Genomic DNA, 17,615 nt, shown 5'->3' on the forward strand with positions numbered 1-17,615 from the left:
TCAGCTTCACTTTGCCTTCATTATATAAAGTTATTTTTTTGTAAGATGCTCTTTCAGAACTACTTTTGGGAATTAAGTAAAAATACAATTTTTCAAGGGTACTTGTAATATCATTCAAATACAATTTTGGATTTTTTAAGTACAAGATAGTTTACTGCAGGACATACAAAGTAAAGTAACTTACATTTAAGAAATGACAATAAATTGGTAATTTATAATCCACAGATTTCTTAAACATTTAAAATATTTTAGTCCTCACAAAGGCTAAATATACTTTGGTTTATACTAAAAACTAGAAATTTTAAAACTTGTTCCCTCAAATATCTAAGAACAAAAATTTTCATTTGTTTCCCTTATTTCAATTCATAAGGTATTCTTTATTTTTTGACAGCCTTGTTTGCTGCAGTGGCTGAGTATTTAATGCTGTCCCATCTCCAGATTAATAATAAATCTAATAGTCCTCTCTTGGCTCCAGATTACAATTTTATTTTCCACTTAAAGTACCTTTTTCCTGTCATATTTATGTTCCATGAACAAGGACTGTACAAGTAATTTTGATGTATCTCTGCAGAGGGCAGTATTATGTAGCAGAAAGAATGCAGGCAACATCTAATTTACTAATTGTACATTGAATTCGGGTAAGTTACTAACCGCAAGTTTTCTCATTTTTGAAAATGGCGATCTAGAACCTCACATGGTTGTTTTGAAAATTAAATGAGATAATATGATAGGAATCTAGAACCACATCTAGCCCATAATAATTGTTTAAGACATACTAGCTCCCCCTTCTCTCTGCTCTGCCATCTGTCAAATCTGCAGTCCTCAGGTGCTTTCTATAAGGGTTGGTACAAAAGTGCCTAACTCTCAATGACCCTGCAGGGAAGTATCAGCACTGTTTTGTAGGTGGTAAAACTGAAGCTAAATGAGCTAATTAAACTTGTGCCAAAGCTAGCATGTCATACAGCTGGTTTTGAGCTCGAATCTGTCAATCACCATAGTTGCAGGCTGTTTAGCACCAGAGGACACTATTTTGCTTCCTTTCTACTTAATTCTGCAGAATTTACTTTGCCCACCTAAATATGACCATTTACCAATCTGAAATTTTAAGCCTTCATTTCCTCATATATAAAACATAAGTACTGCCTATATGTTATAGGGTCACGGTGAAATTTAATTAACATGTATCTTGCATATTGAATCAGGTTAACAATCTGAAATGGTATTTAATGTCTGCATCTATTAAATTCTTAGTAATAACACATTAAAGAAATACCTTTTTTAAAAAAATTAAATACCTGTTTTCAGAAATATTTGAAATCAAAGTCTTTTCAACATGTTCACTTTTGGTACTCTGAGGATCAGGATTCTCTGGTGCAGTTTGTCTTAGAAGGCCCATCTCAGGCCTGCTCTCAGACATAGCTTTGCTGACAAAATTAGGTGTTCTAAGTCTTTGAGAAAGACATTCAGAAGAAAGCCCTAGAAGATGAGAAAAATCATCTCAATATCAAAAAGCTCTTTCATTCATTTTTCATTATAAATAGGAAGACAGTGCAAATTCTTCCTATTCCCCTACCAACTAGCCTCTTTCTCTATAAAATAATGTCTGTTAAAGTCAAGACTTCCAGTTAAAGACAGTCCTGAACACACACATGAAACTTCTTGACATCCCACTACTATAAACAGTAATGGAGATAATCTTTAAAGGTAGAACGTTATAAGGACAAAACATCTTTTTTTAAGTGCAGCGACTTTTAAAAATTTGAAATACAATTTTCAAGGACAAAGGAAACTAAAGAAGAGATAACAATAACCAGAAAAATTTTAAAGCATAATGTGAATGAGTGAGTGGGGTATTACTTAGTAGACCCAGAAAAACAAATCCCAAACCATCAATCAGGAAAGATGAGAATCAACCCAGTTTATACCACAGCATTCCTCAAAAGAATTGGTGGCCTCACGTATCTCTAGAAGCAGAGATAAAAATGAAGCTAAAAATGGGAAGATTAGTTCAAAGTCAATTTAAAGACCAATGAGAGCACAAATTCCTTTCCTCATTCTGCTCAGCTGGGCAACTGTCAACAACTCCCTCCCACCACCAAAATCAGAAAACTAGAGGCTGATTGCCCATAAAGGTGAAATAGAGGGTCTCTGGTTTAAGGGGTATCAGGTAAGGTTGAGAGATGGCTTCTATGTGGAAAAAGGAGGAATTAAGAGAGTATTCACAAAAACTGTTGAAACACTTGTTTGCCTCCCTCCTCTATCCCCTGCCCCCAACGTGGCTCCTGAAAGACTGGCAGCCAGAATTACACCCTCCAGGCAGCAGACTGAAGGATCTTCTCCAGGGAATCTGAATAGCCCATGAAAAAAGACTTAAATACAGTGACGTGTAAGTTCCCAGCTTAATGGTACAGCTCAATTACTCCACAGTAAAGACCTTATTACCCATGTGCTGCTGTGGGGAGCCCTGCTCTTTCTTAACCATGAGCAGGCAGTGAACTATCATCAGACACCCAAGGAAAGCCTCTAATATGATTGATCAAAATCAAAACCAAACAAATGAAAGTATCTTGGAACAAATACTGACTATCCAGGGGGAAGAACACATAAAAGCTAATGTCCTCAGAAAGATAAGAAAGTACACTTATGAAACAAGTACAGAATGTTATAAAATGGAACATTCAAAGAATGAGAAAGAGCTCTGGGAATTAAAAACAAGATAGTCATGAAAGTTGAAGAAATCCAGGAAGTAGAAGAAAATGACAAGCACAGCAAAGAATGAAAAAAAGTCTATGTATCAGGAGAAAAATATGTATTTCTAAAAAAAGATCAAAGAGAACCAAGGAGACTAGACCAAAGGAGTAATTCAAGAAAAAAAAAAGACTACACCTTGCTTAGAGGGAGCCATAAACAACTTAACACTCCAAGCCTCCTTTAAGCACTGAAAGTAGTTGCCTTTAGAAGTGACAAATGGGATGAGAGGGGCTTCCTGAGGACTTCTGTTTTGTAAAAAGCCTCATATAAACTATGTATTCAATAACTAAAACTCAATTTCAAAAAGATCAATTTTGGCTAAAAGCCTTGATCTCCACAGTCGTAAGTGTCAAGTTGGGTATATGAAAGGACAGACAGCGATGCGCACATAGTCATGGAAACTACTAGGATCTTTGGGAAGTAGGCAGCAAGGAGCCATGTCATTAACAGTGAGGCAATTCCTGGGTATCCAGGGAGTGCAGCTGTTTAAAGGAGGCAAACCAAAACCACAGTAGGTATGATACCTAAATTGACAGGGAGGTTAGAACGTACTTGGGGTGATAAATTTACATTTTAATGTAAATATTGAGTAACAACTCAAGTTTATTTTCAGAAGACTTCCTAGTGGACAAAGTTAAATAACAGGGAAACATTCCTTTACCCAATTGGTGCTTGAAGTAGATGTGGCCCATTTCTCCTTGAAAATAAGCACATTAAAGCACTGATAGAAGTGCCTGCCAAGATTTAAGGAACAGATTACTTTAACTACGACCTCTCATTATATGGCTTATAAATAATTTCAGTCAAGGTAAATAAACTCAATCTAATAAAGATAGCTATGAAAAAAAGCTACTGAAAAATATAACCAGAGTTAGAAAATCTTAAGAATTGTTTCCTCAAGTATTAAAAGCTGTTTACACTGGAATATTTTCAATTAGGGAACTGGGACATGTACTGCATTTCAAAAGACCTGAGGAAAAGTTTTAATATAAATGAAAATTTAACCAAAACCACCTTCCATAAGCCATTTCTCAGAAATCATAGAAAGCATATAAATCTTCTGTGAAAACTATTTTTCACTTCTTATATAAGCTCCCATCCAATCTAAATATTTCTTTTCAGTAACCTCAGCAGAAAAACTAACCTGAGAATGACTTAACAGGACTCTCAATTCTGAAAAACCCAGCATCAAACACTACTTTATCCACCTCCCTTGGCATGGCAGAGGCCGCTGCCTCAGCACGTTCTTCCTGCTTCATTCTCTCTCTCAGTGCACTTTTTACAGCAGCGAGGCGATTTCTAGCTGCAATTCTGCCACCATCGTCCTGTTTAGGTTTACTTGTTATACTCGAGACAACTTTTTTCTGCAAAGAGAAATTATAATATTTATTAAAGCTACTCATTACTATCTTATTAGAAAAACAAAACATACATAAAATATTTAACACATTCATCATATACTTATCAATCTCCTAGTATCTGCTAAAAATGCTGGGGGTCAAAAAATAAAGAACAAAGGTCCTGCCATCAAGGAGTTCTCAGCTTCACAGTGGAAGAGCTAGACAAGGACACTGAGAAGAACGTCATGTTAGAAATAATTCAATATTTCACAGGACTGAATTTATCAATTAATCAATCTTCAGAGGCACCAAGAAAGGCTCAGAGGAAGAAGCACCTGAGCTGAAATCACAGCTAGCTGGGCTACAGGATGGGCTGAAGAAAGGGCTAGGTAGAGAGAATTAGCATATCTGCAAAACCAGAAGTGAAAGAAAGCACCGAGGAGTTGGCAAGAGATAAGCAGCAGCTAATTATAATCCCCGGCATGTAACCATTTTGAGGAGCTATTTATATAGAGGACAAAGGAATAGAGATTACTGATGATTTTTAATCAGGAGGTTAACATTATCAAATTTGTGTTTTGGAAAGGTCACTCTGGCCAATGGATTAGAGAGTTACAAGCCAGTTAAGGAGACCAGTGCAGTGATAGTGGAAAAGATGAAACTGGTTAGATTAAGGAGGAAAAAAAATGAAAAAAGTGAACATATTGAGGAGATATTGAAGAGAGAGACTTGAGAAGACTTAGTGATCTTCTGGATGTGTGTGGGTGAAGATGGTGAAATACAGAAAGGAAAGGACCAAAGAAGGTTGCCAGGTTTCTATCTTGGACACCTGGTGGGATGCTAATACCATTCTCTGAGACAGGGAAACATCGATGTGTGTGGAGATGATTTCGGTTTGGGATATACTGATTTTAAGGTATACTGTGTCAAGATACATGGAACTAGGACTTAGCAGTAAGTGGTTTGAAACACAGATTTAGGAATCTTTGCAAAGTTGGTAACATTGCACAGGAAGAATATAGAAGGAGAGAAGAAAGTTGAGGTAGGGAAACAGAAACTTGCAAACATGACTGAAGAATGAGTGCAGAGGTAGGAGGAAAATCAGTAGAATAAAATTTTAAGAAGGGGACAATAGACTGTATTTAATGCTACAGAGGGATTAGATTGTATAATAACGTGTCTAATAACTACAATAACTAGTGGATCAGTAACCTTGGTTATAATTGTTTTAGAGGCATAGAGAAGAATGACACTGAATTGCAGTGAGTTGGAAAGGTAAGTGGGAATCAAAAAAGTAAAGACAGTATAGACAACTTTTTTCAGGAAGCTTGTCTGTAGGAAGAAAGAAATGGGAATGGGGAAGGGGTGGTTTAGATAACTGGAGAGAGATGTGGACATCGTAGGTTTAGATTTTTTTTTTTAATGTAACAAAGACTCTTAAATACATTTAAAACCTGAAGGAAAAAAATAGGGAAAGAGAAAACAAGGCTAAGTGACAGAATGAGAAATCAATGAACAGGAGGTAGAAGGGAATGGTACCAACGTGTATGTAAAACATAAGTTTTATTTGTTCGATTATCTTAATAGCAGCCTATAAAATAAAGTAGGAGAGAGACACCTGGTGATAAGGGGCAGAATTACAAGGCCCTGATATACTGATATACAGCCATTATCTGCACCAATGATAGAAATACTTTCACGACTGAGTACTCAATAAGAAATACACACAGTAGCTTCAAAATGTTCAAGCATCCTCTACTGTTTAGTAGATTTAAATAAAAATTCATTCAGTCGGTTTTGTTAATGTCCTTAGAGTCCTTGTCATAACAATTAGTAAAATAATTTTATTAAAATGTTCCTTTATTTCTTTATACTAACGATAAATCAACAGAAAAAGAAAGTAAAGAAACAATCCCCTTTAAAATAGCACCCAAAGTAATAAAATATCTGGGAATAAATCTAACCAAGGAGGTGAAAGAATTATACACAGAAAACTATAAACCATTGATGAAGGAAATTAAAGAAGACTTTAAAAAATGGAAAGATATTCCATGCTCTTGGATTGGAAGAATCAATATTGTTAAAATGGTCACACTGCCCAAGGCAATCTACAGATTTAATGCAATCCCTATCCAATTACCCAGGACATATTTCACAGAACTAGAACAAATCATAATAAAATTTATATGGAACCATCAAAGACCTAGAATTGCTAAAGCATTACTGAAGAGAAAGAAAGAGGCTGGAGGAATAACTCTCCCAGACTTCAGACAATACTATAGAGCTACAGTCATCAAGACAGCATGGTATTGGTACCAAAACAGACATATGGACCAATGGAACAGAATAGAGAGCCCAGAAATGAACCCACAAACCTTTGGTCAACTCATCTTCGACAAAGAAGGCAAGAATATACAATGGAATAAAGACAGTCTCTTCAGCAAATGGTGTTGGGAAAACTGGACAGCAGCAATTAAAACAATGAAGCTAGAACACACCCTTACACCATATACAAAAATCAACTCAAAATGGATTAAAGACTTAAACATAAGACAAGATACAATAAACCTCCTAGAGGAAAACATAGGGAAAACATTATCTGACATACATTTCAAAAATTTTCTCCTAGAAGAAATAAAAGCAAGAATAAACATATGGAACCTAATGAAACTTACAAGCTTCTGCAGAGCAAAGGAAACCAGAAATAAAACAAGAAGAAAACCTACGGAATGGGAGAAAATTTTTGCAAGTGAAACCGACAAAGGCTTGATCTCCAAAATATATAAGCAGCTCATACGACTCAATAAGAAAAAAATAAACAACCCAATTCAAAATGGGCAGAAGACCTAAACAAGCAATTCTCCAAGGAAGACATACAAATGATCAAAAAGCACATGAAAAAATGCTCAATATCACTAATTATCAGAGAAATGCAAATCAAAACTACAATGAGGTATCACCTCACACCAGTCAGAATGGCTGTCATTCAAAAATCCAAAAATGACAAATGCTGGAGAGGCTGTGGAGAAAGGGGAACCCTCCTACACTGCTGGTGGGAATGCAGTTTGGTGCAGCCACTATGGAAAACAGTGTGGAGATTCCTCAAAAGACTAGGAATAGACTTACCATATGACCCAGGAATCCCACTCCTGGGCTTGTATCCAGAAGGAAATCTACTTCAGGATGACACCTGCACCCCAATGTTCATAGCAGCACTATTTACAATAGCCAAAACATGGAAACAGCCTAAATGTCCATCAATAGGTGACTGGATAAAGAAGAGGTGGTATATTTATACAATGGAATACTACTCAGCCATAAAAACCGACAACATAACGCCATTTGCAGCAACATGGATGCTCCTAGAGAATGTCATTCTAAGTGAAGTAAGCCAGAAAGAGAAAGAAAAATACCATATGAGATCGCTCATATGTGGAATCTAAAGACTCATGGACAGAGAATACAGACTTGTGGTTACCAGGGGGGTAGAGGGTGGGAAGGGATAGACTGGGATTTCAAAATTGTAGAATAGATAAACAAGATTACACTGTATAGCACAGGGAAATATACACAAAATGTTATGATAAATCACAGAGAAAAAAAAAAAAAAGAAACTGGAGACAGGGTGGGGATAGCCTTAGATGTTTTAAATTCACATACGCAGCACATTAAATCAATGTTAGATTACCACCAACAGAAAAAGTTTCCTATAGTAAAAGTTCATAAAAAAAAAATTAAAGAAAAAATGTTCCTTTAACACTCTAAAATATCTTTTTTAAAAAAAAGTTTAGCATAACTCTAACATCTTAAACTCCTAAGGATTCAAAACAGTTTTTATTTGATTACATAGCATAATAAAGTACCAATCTAGAAACCTGATTTTATAACCACAGGCATTTTTCTAAAATCTAAAAGGAAAACTGGCAATGCTCTAAGGTGGTTTGAGAAGTAGTTATCTGAACCAAAACCTCTGAGTTTAAAACATTACTAGAAAAAAAAATTCTACAAATAGATAAGAATGGAATCTATTATGATAAAGCAAATTTTACAGAGAAAAGTAACAGGAAATTTTTCAAGATAAAGTATAGGGAAGAAGACATGTTCTAAAGAGCCATTGTTCTACTTTTCTATTTAAGAAATTGTTTCATTTTGAAATATATCACACAAAAGAGACAGCACAGCCTGCTGGATAAGAACAGGGATACTGCAATGAGAAAGTCTGGCCTGAAACGCAGCTCTACCGTGGGCAAGCAACTTAATCTTCCTGGGCCTTATGTTCCTCAACTATAAAAAGGGGATAATAACACCTACCTCAAGAGGATTGCTGAGGATTAAATGATTTAATACATGTAAAGTAATCAGAACAACATGTGGCATGTACTAAGCAAAATATAAATTACCTACTTCTACTGTTTATTATTATTACCAAAAAATGTATAAATGGGGTTAAAGAATAAAACAAACACACATATATCCACTATTTAGCAACTCAGAAGCTCATGTGGTGTCCCAATCCAATCACATCTCCTATCTTTACTCCCTCCAGAAATAACTACCCTGAATTTGAGCTGATCATTTCTTAATCTATCTTCAAAGACAATCAGGACACTGCAAACAGTGTGTGAAACTTATTTTATAAAATGATGAAAAATCTGAAGCTAAAAGTTTTTAAAGCTTGAAAATAAAAACTCTAAAGTACTAAAGTAGAAGAGTCTGTATTAGAAACCCACAGACTTACCCGAAAAACTTTTTTGCTTGTATTGTTATCGTTTTGCCATCCAGATTCCTCAAGTTTGGTCAGATTGTTGAATTTTTGGTTTACGTCTTCTATCTGTTAATAAATAAAGCACAAGTTTATCAGATTAATGCTAACCACAGTAAAATTACAAACTAATAAACTGAAGCTTCAAAAAGAATTGAGAATGGCAACATAAAATTAGGCTCAATCATTCTCAATTTAGTATTCAAGTAAAAAACTCTTATTATGGTAAAATTGTTCACTGTTATCTTTGGTCTTGTGAACCTTCAAAATCTACATAGAGGATGCCATATACAAATAACTCTCCTAAATTACTTAAAAATTTTTTTTGACATTTTAAAAATATTTTATTTATTATTGTATTATTTTAATTATTTTATTTTGGGGGGAGGAGGTAAATAGGTTTATTTATTTACAGAGGAGGTACTGAGGATTGAACCCAGGACCTCGTGCATGCTAAGCATGTGCTCTACCACTTGAGCTAAACCCTCCCCCACTAAATTACTTTTGATCACTAAAATGTTTTTGTTTCCTAAATTACAATGTGAACACAATCTCTCCCTCCCTCTCTCTCTTTTACAGTTTACTTAACCATTCCCCTACTGAAGGACATCTTCATTGCTTCCAAGTTTTGGCAATTATGAATAAAGATGCTATAAACATTTGTGTACATGTTTTTGTGTGGACAAATATTTTCAATCATTTGGGTAAATACCAAGAACTGTGATTGCTGGATTGTAAGATAAGAACGTGTTTAGTTTTGTAGGAAACTGACAACTATCTTCCAAAGTGGCTGTACCATTTCACATTCCTGTCAGCAATAAATCAGTTTCTGGTGCTCTACATCCTTACCAGCATTTGGTGTTGTCAGTGGTTTGGATTTTTGCCATTCTAATAGGCATGCAGTGGTATCTCATAATATGTTTTTTTGGGGGGTGGGGGTGGGGAGCAGTGATAATTAGGTTTGCTTCTCAGTGGAGGTACTGGGGATTGAACCCAGGACCTCGTGTATGCTAAGCACGTACTCTACCACTGAGCTATACTCTCCCCCCATCTCATTGCAATTTTAATTTGCAAATCCTTAATAATGTACAATATCGAGCTTTATCTTTTCATATGCTTCCTTGCCATCTGTATCTATATGAATAGATCTATATATGCCATCTATATCATCTTTGGCAAAGTGTCTGTTCAGGTCTTTTTTCCATTTTAAAATCAGATTGTTTTAAAGGTTCTTTGTATATTTTGGAGACAGTTCTTTATCAGATATATATTTTTGCAAATATTTTCTCTCAGTTTGTGGCTTGCCTTCTCATTCTCTTGATACAATCTCATTTTGAAAGATTCAAATAATATCCCCATCCTTCTAGTATTTCCAATCTCCTCCAAGAGGTAACCAGTGTTAACAGTTTGGTAAACTTTATTTAAGTCCCCTTATTATGCATTTATACTCATATGTACTCTCAATCTCTCTCAAAAAAATTTAAAAGTCAGAAAGACCGAGGATTACATTTGTGCTCAACTGATTCCCAATAAGTTGCCACTGCAATTCAATGAGGAAAGGACAGCCTTTTCAACAAACAGAACTGGGAAGATTGGATATCCACAAGAAAAAAGATGAATTTAGACACTTACACAATACACAAAAATGAACTCTAAATGGATCATAGCTCTAACTGTAAGAGCTAAAACTATAACACTTTTAGAAGAAAACATAAAGAGAAAATCTTTGGGATCTGTGGTTAGGCAAAAAGCGTTCTTAGACATAATCACAACATAAAGGAAAAAATCAATAAACTGAACTTCATCTAAAAAAAAAAATTTGCACCTCAAAAGACATTAAGAAAATCAAGACAAGCTACAAACTGGGAGAAAATATTTGCAAATAACATTTCTGATAAAGGACTTGTATCCAGGATATACAAAAAATACTTACAACTCAACAACAAAAAAGCAAACCCGATTTAAAAATGGGCAAAAGATCTGACTAGGCATTTTGCCAAAAGAGACATTATAAATGGCTAATTTGCACATGAGAAGATGGTTAACATTACTCATTAGAGAAATACAAATCAAAACTAGAATGAGACACTTCATACCCAGTAGGATGGCTATACTAAAAAAGACAGACAATAGCAAGTATGGATGTGGGAAATAGGAACACACACGCTGGTGGGAACCTAAAATGGTGTAATCACTTCGGAAAAGTTTGGCAGTTTCTTAAAAAGTTAAACATAAATTTTCCGTATGTTCCAGCAATATATAGGTATCTACCCTGGAGAAATGAAAATACATGTTCACATTAATATTCTACATGAATATTCATAAAAGATAATTCATAATTACCAAAGAGTAGAAACAATCTAAATGTCCATCAATTGGTAATTAAAGTACAGATACAAACTACAACATGAACTTCAAAAACATCATGCTAAATGAAAGAAGCCGCATACAAAAGACTATTTAATGTATTATTTTCACTTTACATGAAATATCCAGAAATGGCAAATCTACAAAGACAGCAAGAAGATTAGTGGTCACTTGGGACTAGGAGTGGGAATGACTTGCAAATGGGCAGGAAGGATCTTTTTGTGGTGGTAAAAATGTTCTAAATTTAGATTATGGTGATGGTTGTACAAGTTTGTAAATTTACTGAAAATCATCAAATTATACACTTAAAATGGGCAAATTTTGTGATATGTAGGTTATACTTCAGTATAACTCTTTATTCATTCATTCATTCATTCATTTATTTATTTACTTAGTGCAACTCTTTAAAAAGATAAAAAAGGCCCCAGCAGCCAATGTGAAAAGGCTCCTACTGGCCAAAGGTGAGAAATGAACATCAATAAAGATAGTAACTAAAAACAATGAAAACAAATATCTTTAAAGCTATAAATTAATGATATTAAGAAACACAAAATTAATTGATTACCATTGAAAGATACTAGTGAATCAACTCTTCAATATGAAAACCGGTAAATATATAAAAACTGATCATAAAGCAATGCTTACATTATTACAACTACATAAACACTATTCACATCTGAGCCATATAGCTATTGAGATGATTATGTTTTGTTACAGTTTCTCTAGACTTGATAATTATTTTGCTTTTGGCTTGCTTAGTTGTTCATGTGTGTATCATCAATTCACTCTAAACTCTTCACAGTTGGGAGAGGGTATAGCTCAAGTGGTAGAGCACATGCTCAATATGCATGAGGTCCTCAGTTCAATCCCCAGCACCTCCTTTAAAAATAAAAAAACCTAATTATCTCCCCCCTACAAAAAAAAAATTACAAAAAAAACAAAAAAACAACTCTTCACAGTAAGTATAAATCTCCTCTTAACACAATTTAATAAACAAATCAGGTATTTTACTCCATTCAGCTTTCCAGAGACAGATCTAGCAGATCCCTTGACCCCCCTGCTCTGATGGGAACTACTACTTCCTAAGTGTGCTGCACACCTTCTTGGCTCCCCACGGCCTCAATTCTCTTGGCCCCTTTCTGGGAATCATTCCTATCTCCTCCCTCATTTCTGGCTCACTCCCTCATTTTTGCGAGGTACTTTCTCAGTTTCCTCAGAAAGAGGGCTTGGGAAGTAAAATTTGAGACTGTGTGTCTCTGGAAAATGCCTTTCCACCATTACATTAGATTGGTTGCTACAGAACTCCAGGTGGGAGGTTATTTCCCTGCTTTGTTCTCCCAGCTTTAAATGTCGCAGTTGAGAAATCCAAGGCTATTCTGATTCTTGACCCTTTGTACGAAACTTGATTTCTCTCTGGAAGCATCTAGAGTTTTTTCTTCATCCCAAGAGTTGTTATACTTAATGACGGGCATTGGTGTGGGTCTACTCTGTTCACAGAGCAAGGCACTCAGGAGGCTCTCTCAATCTGGAATTCATGTCCTCCAGTTCTGGGGAAAATTTTTACACCATTTTATTGATCATTTCCTTTCTATTTTTTCTGTACTCTTTTTCTGGAATTCCTATTATTTGGATACTATACTTCCTAGATTGGTCTACTTCCTCCATCCAAATAGCTTTCTTATGTTTGCTTTGACTTCTTACTTTCAGGTTTGAGGCTTTCTTGAAATGTCTAATAGTTGTGGCCACAGGTTCCTAAAATAGTACTTTATATGCTTATTTCTAAAATATGCTCAAAAAGCTAGAAAGTGTCATCTCCTCCCACGCCTTATTGATCTTCATGATTCCCTCTCTCACAGCACTTTTTACATGAGATTGGAATTATATGTTGTGACTAGCCCACTGCTCAAACTACAAACTCCTCTGGTAGAGAGAATATGCCTGAATAATGCCTGGCACACAGTGAGAACTCAGTAACTACTAGATGAACTGAACCACTAAAGATTAGAATTACTATTTTTCTCGCATGTAGAATCATTATAGATTATTCAACAGTTGAATATAATTTCAATTTCCAACCCAAATAGAAATTATACTGACAATATAGGGAAGGAGAAGAAATCAGCCATCAAATTTAGACAATGCTTTACAGTTTATAAAGGTGCTAATATCTCATTTAATATTACAGGTACATAAGCAGCTATTATTAACCCTTTCATACTACTGTTAGCTCATTTTCCAAAAAAACAGACTCAAAGTTCAAAATACTTGATCACATACCTGAAAACTAACCATATCCCAAAATCCATCCAGATCTGTACAGGTAGTCTCCTTTTCACCTTGCTTATATTCACAATTATCCACCAGTCCTTCAAACTGTTTGAACCTTTCTTTCATAAGGAGTCTTGTTTGACCAACTGCTGTGCGAATAAGATCTTTAGCTAAAGGAAATACAAGGTTTTTAAAAGTTAAAGGACATTTTAAATAGGACCTTCACTGCAAGCCAACCAGCTGACAAGACCACCTCATTCCAAATATTCTAGGGCTTACAGAATCAAATTCTTACCTTAAAGCAAAGCAAAAAATATCTATTACAAAACTTTGTCATACAAATACTGAGCATTTACTATCCTCTTCAATTCCTGCTAAAAATTAGCATACACATACTTATTGCTATACAATAAACAGCATTCTACCTCTCCTGGCATTTTATAAGAATTCAACCTCAAACAACTCACTGCACATCGGTATCTAAGGACTTCAAGCTGACAGCATGCAAATAATCTCTTCTAAACAGCTTTCCTGAATGGGTAAGATTAAGGAACTTTTCAGAGAATTTGTTCCATACTGATTTAGGTAATTTTCATTCACAAAACTTTGTATAATCAAACAATACTAGATACAGATGTCATTCATAAAGTCAGTAAAAAAAAAAAATCTAACAATAAAATAGGCAAATGTCTAACTCTCAGGAATGACATTCAATATTTTAACTACTTTGATCTTTTAAATTAGGTACAATTTTAGCACAGAGATACTAGTGAACATATGTGATACAAAAATTCTTGGTATTTTGAATAACAATGAAACCATAAAGTTGGACAACATTAGATTTTTATATTTCAAATAAATGTAGCTATATTAAAACAAATGAAGCTAAGACATAAACAAATATAAATGTTCCCTCACCATCATCTGGAATGTCCAATTCAAGCTTCCTATCCCATTCAAGGCAGTATGAAGTTAGCTTCTCAGTTTCTGACTGGAGAATATTTCTAAAATTATGACATACATTTCAGTTTTACAAATGTTTCTTACACTAATAATATTCAAGTTATTAGCATTATGACACAATATTAATTTCCCAGAGCTGATGTTTAATTACTTTATGAATTGTGATGTTAAAATCCATAAATATAACTTGATACTCTATGTATGTCAATCCTTCCACACCTAAAACTTATGTAGATGGTTAATGCCAAGAGCCCATTTTTCAAGCTAGCAGTTCTAGTTTTTTCTGTTTTTATTTTTCAGTGGCTGAGCAGAAACAATCAGGCATTCCTTAGTTCTGTTATTAGTTCTCTGTTACTGTCCATGAACTAAGATCAACTCAACTGCCAAGAGTAAGCCGAAGCTTAAAAACTGTAAATCTCAAATTACAGTGATAGGACCTTAGAGATTCTATTCGGCTTTGCTTGTCCAAATGCAGTGGTTCTCAACTGGGGTCAATTTTTCCTTTTAGGAGACATTTGACAATGTCTAGAAGTATTTTTGTTCGTCATGAACTAGAGAGCTACTGGCCAGGGATGCTATAAAACATCCTGCAATGCAGGGAATGCATCCCACAACAAGAATTATCCAGGCTAAGGTGTCAACAGTGGCAAGGTTAAAAAACCCTGGCCTAAGGTAAATTTAATCTGTTTCTTTATAAAAGCATCCAAGCATGAGAAACTGAGGATAGCTTTTGTTTCTTAGAAGGAAAATTTAGCTGTTTATATCCAGTGGCAACAGAGAACAACTTAATTAATGAGAAAGGAGACCTGGCTTAGAGCTGACATGACTTAGTTGGTTAAATTGCTTATCATGTTAATGAACATCTTAATGATAGTTGAACAACACAATGAACTAGCTAATCTCTAAAAGATCTTAGAATTCTAAAACCTTATGCTCTAAAAATAAGTGAAGTGGCTCCCAAACATATAAAAAGAGACTCATTTATAATAGAGTGAATGATATTAAAACTAGAATACTTCTTACCTATTTGATTGGCAAAGCTCAAAATTTGTTAATATTGTATTGGAAAAAGTATGGGAATTTTCTTGCTACATTCACTCAAATAATAGAATATAATCATTTTCTGTGTGATGTGGAATGTTGAGACCTTTCTCCAAACGTAGGCCTCTGGTATGTTTCCAAGGCATTCAGGTGACATGTTGAGGTTCCCCAAACAAGATATTAATTTTCTCTTCACAGTTGGAGAGACGAAATTCTATCTCATGATTTGGTGGGCCAAAGAGCTTCCTATCATCTCCCACTATCCTCCTGTTAGAAAATAAACTTTAATTTGGTTTCTTTGTGGGGGAAAAAAGGTGTAATGAAATTGGAACTCCTGTACCTTGCTGGAGGGAATGTAAACTGAGGTCCTTATATATATGTATTTGTACATGAGAGAACTGAAAAGCATTTAAGGTTGTTCTTTGCAGCCTTGATTGTGATAGTAATAGACTGGAGCCAGTGTAAATAGCCAGCAACAGGGACTATTAAGTAAATTATGGTACATTCATATAATTGGATACTATGTTACCATTAAAACACACACACACACACACACACACAAAACATGAGAAAGCTCTTGATGCACTAAAATGGAATGTCTGCTACATTTAATGTTAAATGAAAACAGAACAGTATGCTATTGTTTATATATAAAAAAGATGTTTATGTTAGTCTACATATGCATTATCTACCTCTGGAAATATTCACAGGAAATGAGTAACACTTGTCTCTATGGAAGGTTCAGACCATGGGCATGGGAGACAGAGTTGGGAAAAAGATTTTTCACTTGTATCTTTTCTACCTTTTGAATTACAAACCACATGAATGTACTCATTACTGAAAAAAATTATTGAAATTTAGAAGACAAATGAAAATTACCAAAATTCAGTTTTCCCCTAATTCATCTATTAAATTTAGGATAAAAATAATTTAATTTTGGTTTTAAATGTCTAGACATTACTATAAACTTCTTACACTAGGAACAAATGGACAAACCTGAAATATGGTACATCATGTTGTGGCTGAGATATCAGAACTTCATTTATTTCAAGTGATGGGACTTCTTTTATTGAAAGATCATTTGAATTTTTGTTAGTAGTTTCATTTTTGTTTAAGACATGTTCTGTAGATTAAAGAAAAATTAATATAAATTTCAAAGCAGCAACTCATAAAATGATACACCCATAAAAAGACAAATTTTTTAAAATCCTTCCATTTTCTTCAATGTTGAATTTTTTTTTTAATTTTGGTGGAGAGGTAATTAGGTTTATTTATTTATTTGTTTGTTTGTTTTAATGGAGGTACTGGGTATTGAACCCAGTACCTTGTGCATGGTAAGCACACACTTCAATGTTGAATTTAAAAATTTTATTTCTGCTTCAATGATTTCATTCACCACATATCCTCTAAAGATTTCTCTCTTCAAATTTACATTTCCCCCTATCTTCTCAGTCTGTATTTCTCACTCCAACTCTCTCTCTCTGTCCAGATATCTTTCCCCACACTTTCCCATCTCTCCTGAGCCTGAGATCACATCCTTGAACTATATGGTAAAAACAGCTCTAAACAAATGTCTAATAAATCATAATCCAGAAAAGCAAGTAAAAATTAATTAAAATACAATACCTTTACTCCAAACTGTTAGAGAACCCAAAGGACACTGTAATTTACTTGAATCTTGATGTGCTGTCTTGGCAGAGTGAGTTTTACATTTCTGTGCAAGGATTTCTTTTGTTGCTTGAGTCTTATCACTGAAAACGAGAGAAAAATATACTTCATGAAACATAAGCCTCGTACATCTAATTGAAGGATTTCAAAATGATGTTGCTTTTTAAAAACCTGGGATAAAATAGAAATATGGTCCTATTTTTAAAAAACTTGTCTATTCTGGAGGGGAAAAATTTTAAGCACTTATAGTGGGAATGTCCATCTTTACTAATTACAATGAGCTCCAAATATTTTGAAGATCTCTTCATGGAACATAAGCACTTAGTAGTCTTGGATGCTGCTGGGCAGTTCTGGTGAATTTGCTGCCAGCCAGTCTCTACAAAACAACCTTGATGTTTCTTTTAAAGATTCCAACTGATTTTTACCCCCTATTTTGCAAGTTGAGTATTTTTGTC

The 17,615-nt window shown here is 34.6% G+C and overlaps 1 protein-coding gene across 2 annotated transcripts in view; it reads right to left on the minus strand.

Moving 5' to 3' along the window:
* DLGAP5 (DLG associated protein 5) overlaps positions 1 to 17,615 on the minus strand; it is a 38,183-nt gene that overhangs the window by 5,231 nt on the left and 15,337 nt on the right. For both annotated transcript variants that reach the window (XM_006199755.4, XM_072963081.1), the window contains exons 9-15: positions 17,119 to 17,243; positions 16,489 to 16,615; positions 14,407 to 14,492; positions 13,498 to 13,658; positions 8,830 to 8,922; positions 3,896 to 4,115; positions 1,296 to 1,476 (exon numbers count right to left, since the gene is read on the minus strand). In XM_006199755.4, the coding sequence (XP_006199817.2) occupies positions 1,296 to 1,476; positions 3,896 to 4,115; positions 8,830 to 8,922; positions 13,498 to 13,658; positions 14,407 to 14,492; positions 16,489 to 16,615; positions 17,119 to 17,243 (993 nt within the window). The remainder of the gene's footprint in view (positions 1 to 1,295; positions 1,477 to 3,895; positions 4,116 to 8,829; positions 8,923 to 13,497; positions 13,659 to 14,406; positions 14,493 to 16,488; positions 16,616 to 17,118; positions 17,244 to 17,615) is intronic.

Source organism: Vicugna pacos, chromosome 6 (genome assembly GCF_048564905.1).
Source record: "Vicugna pacos chromosome 6, VicPac4, whole genome shotgun sequence".
NCBI lineage: Eukaryota > Metazoa > Chordata > Mammalia > Artiodactyla > Camelidae > Vicugna > Vicugna pacos.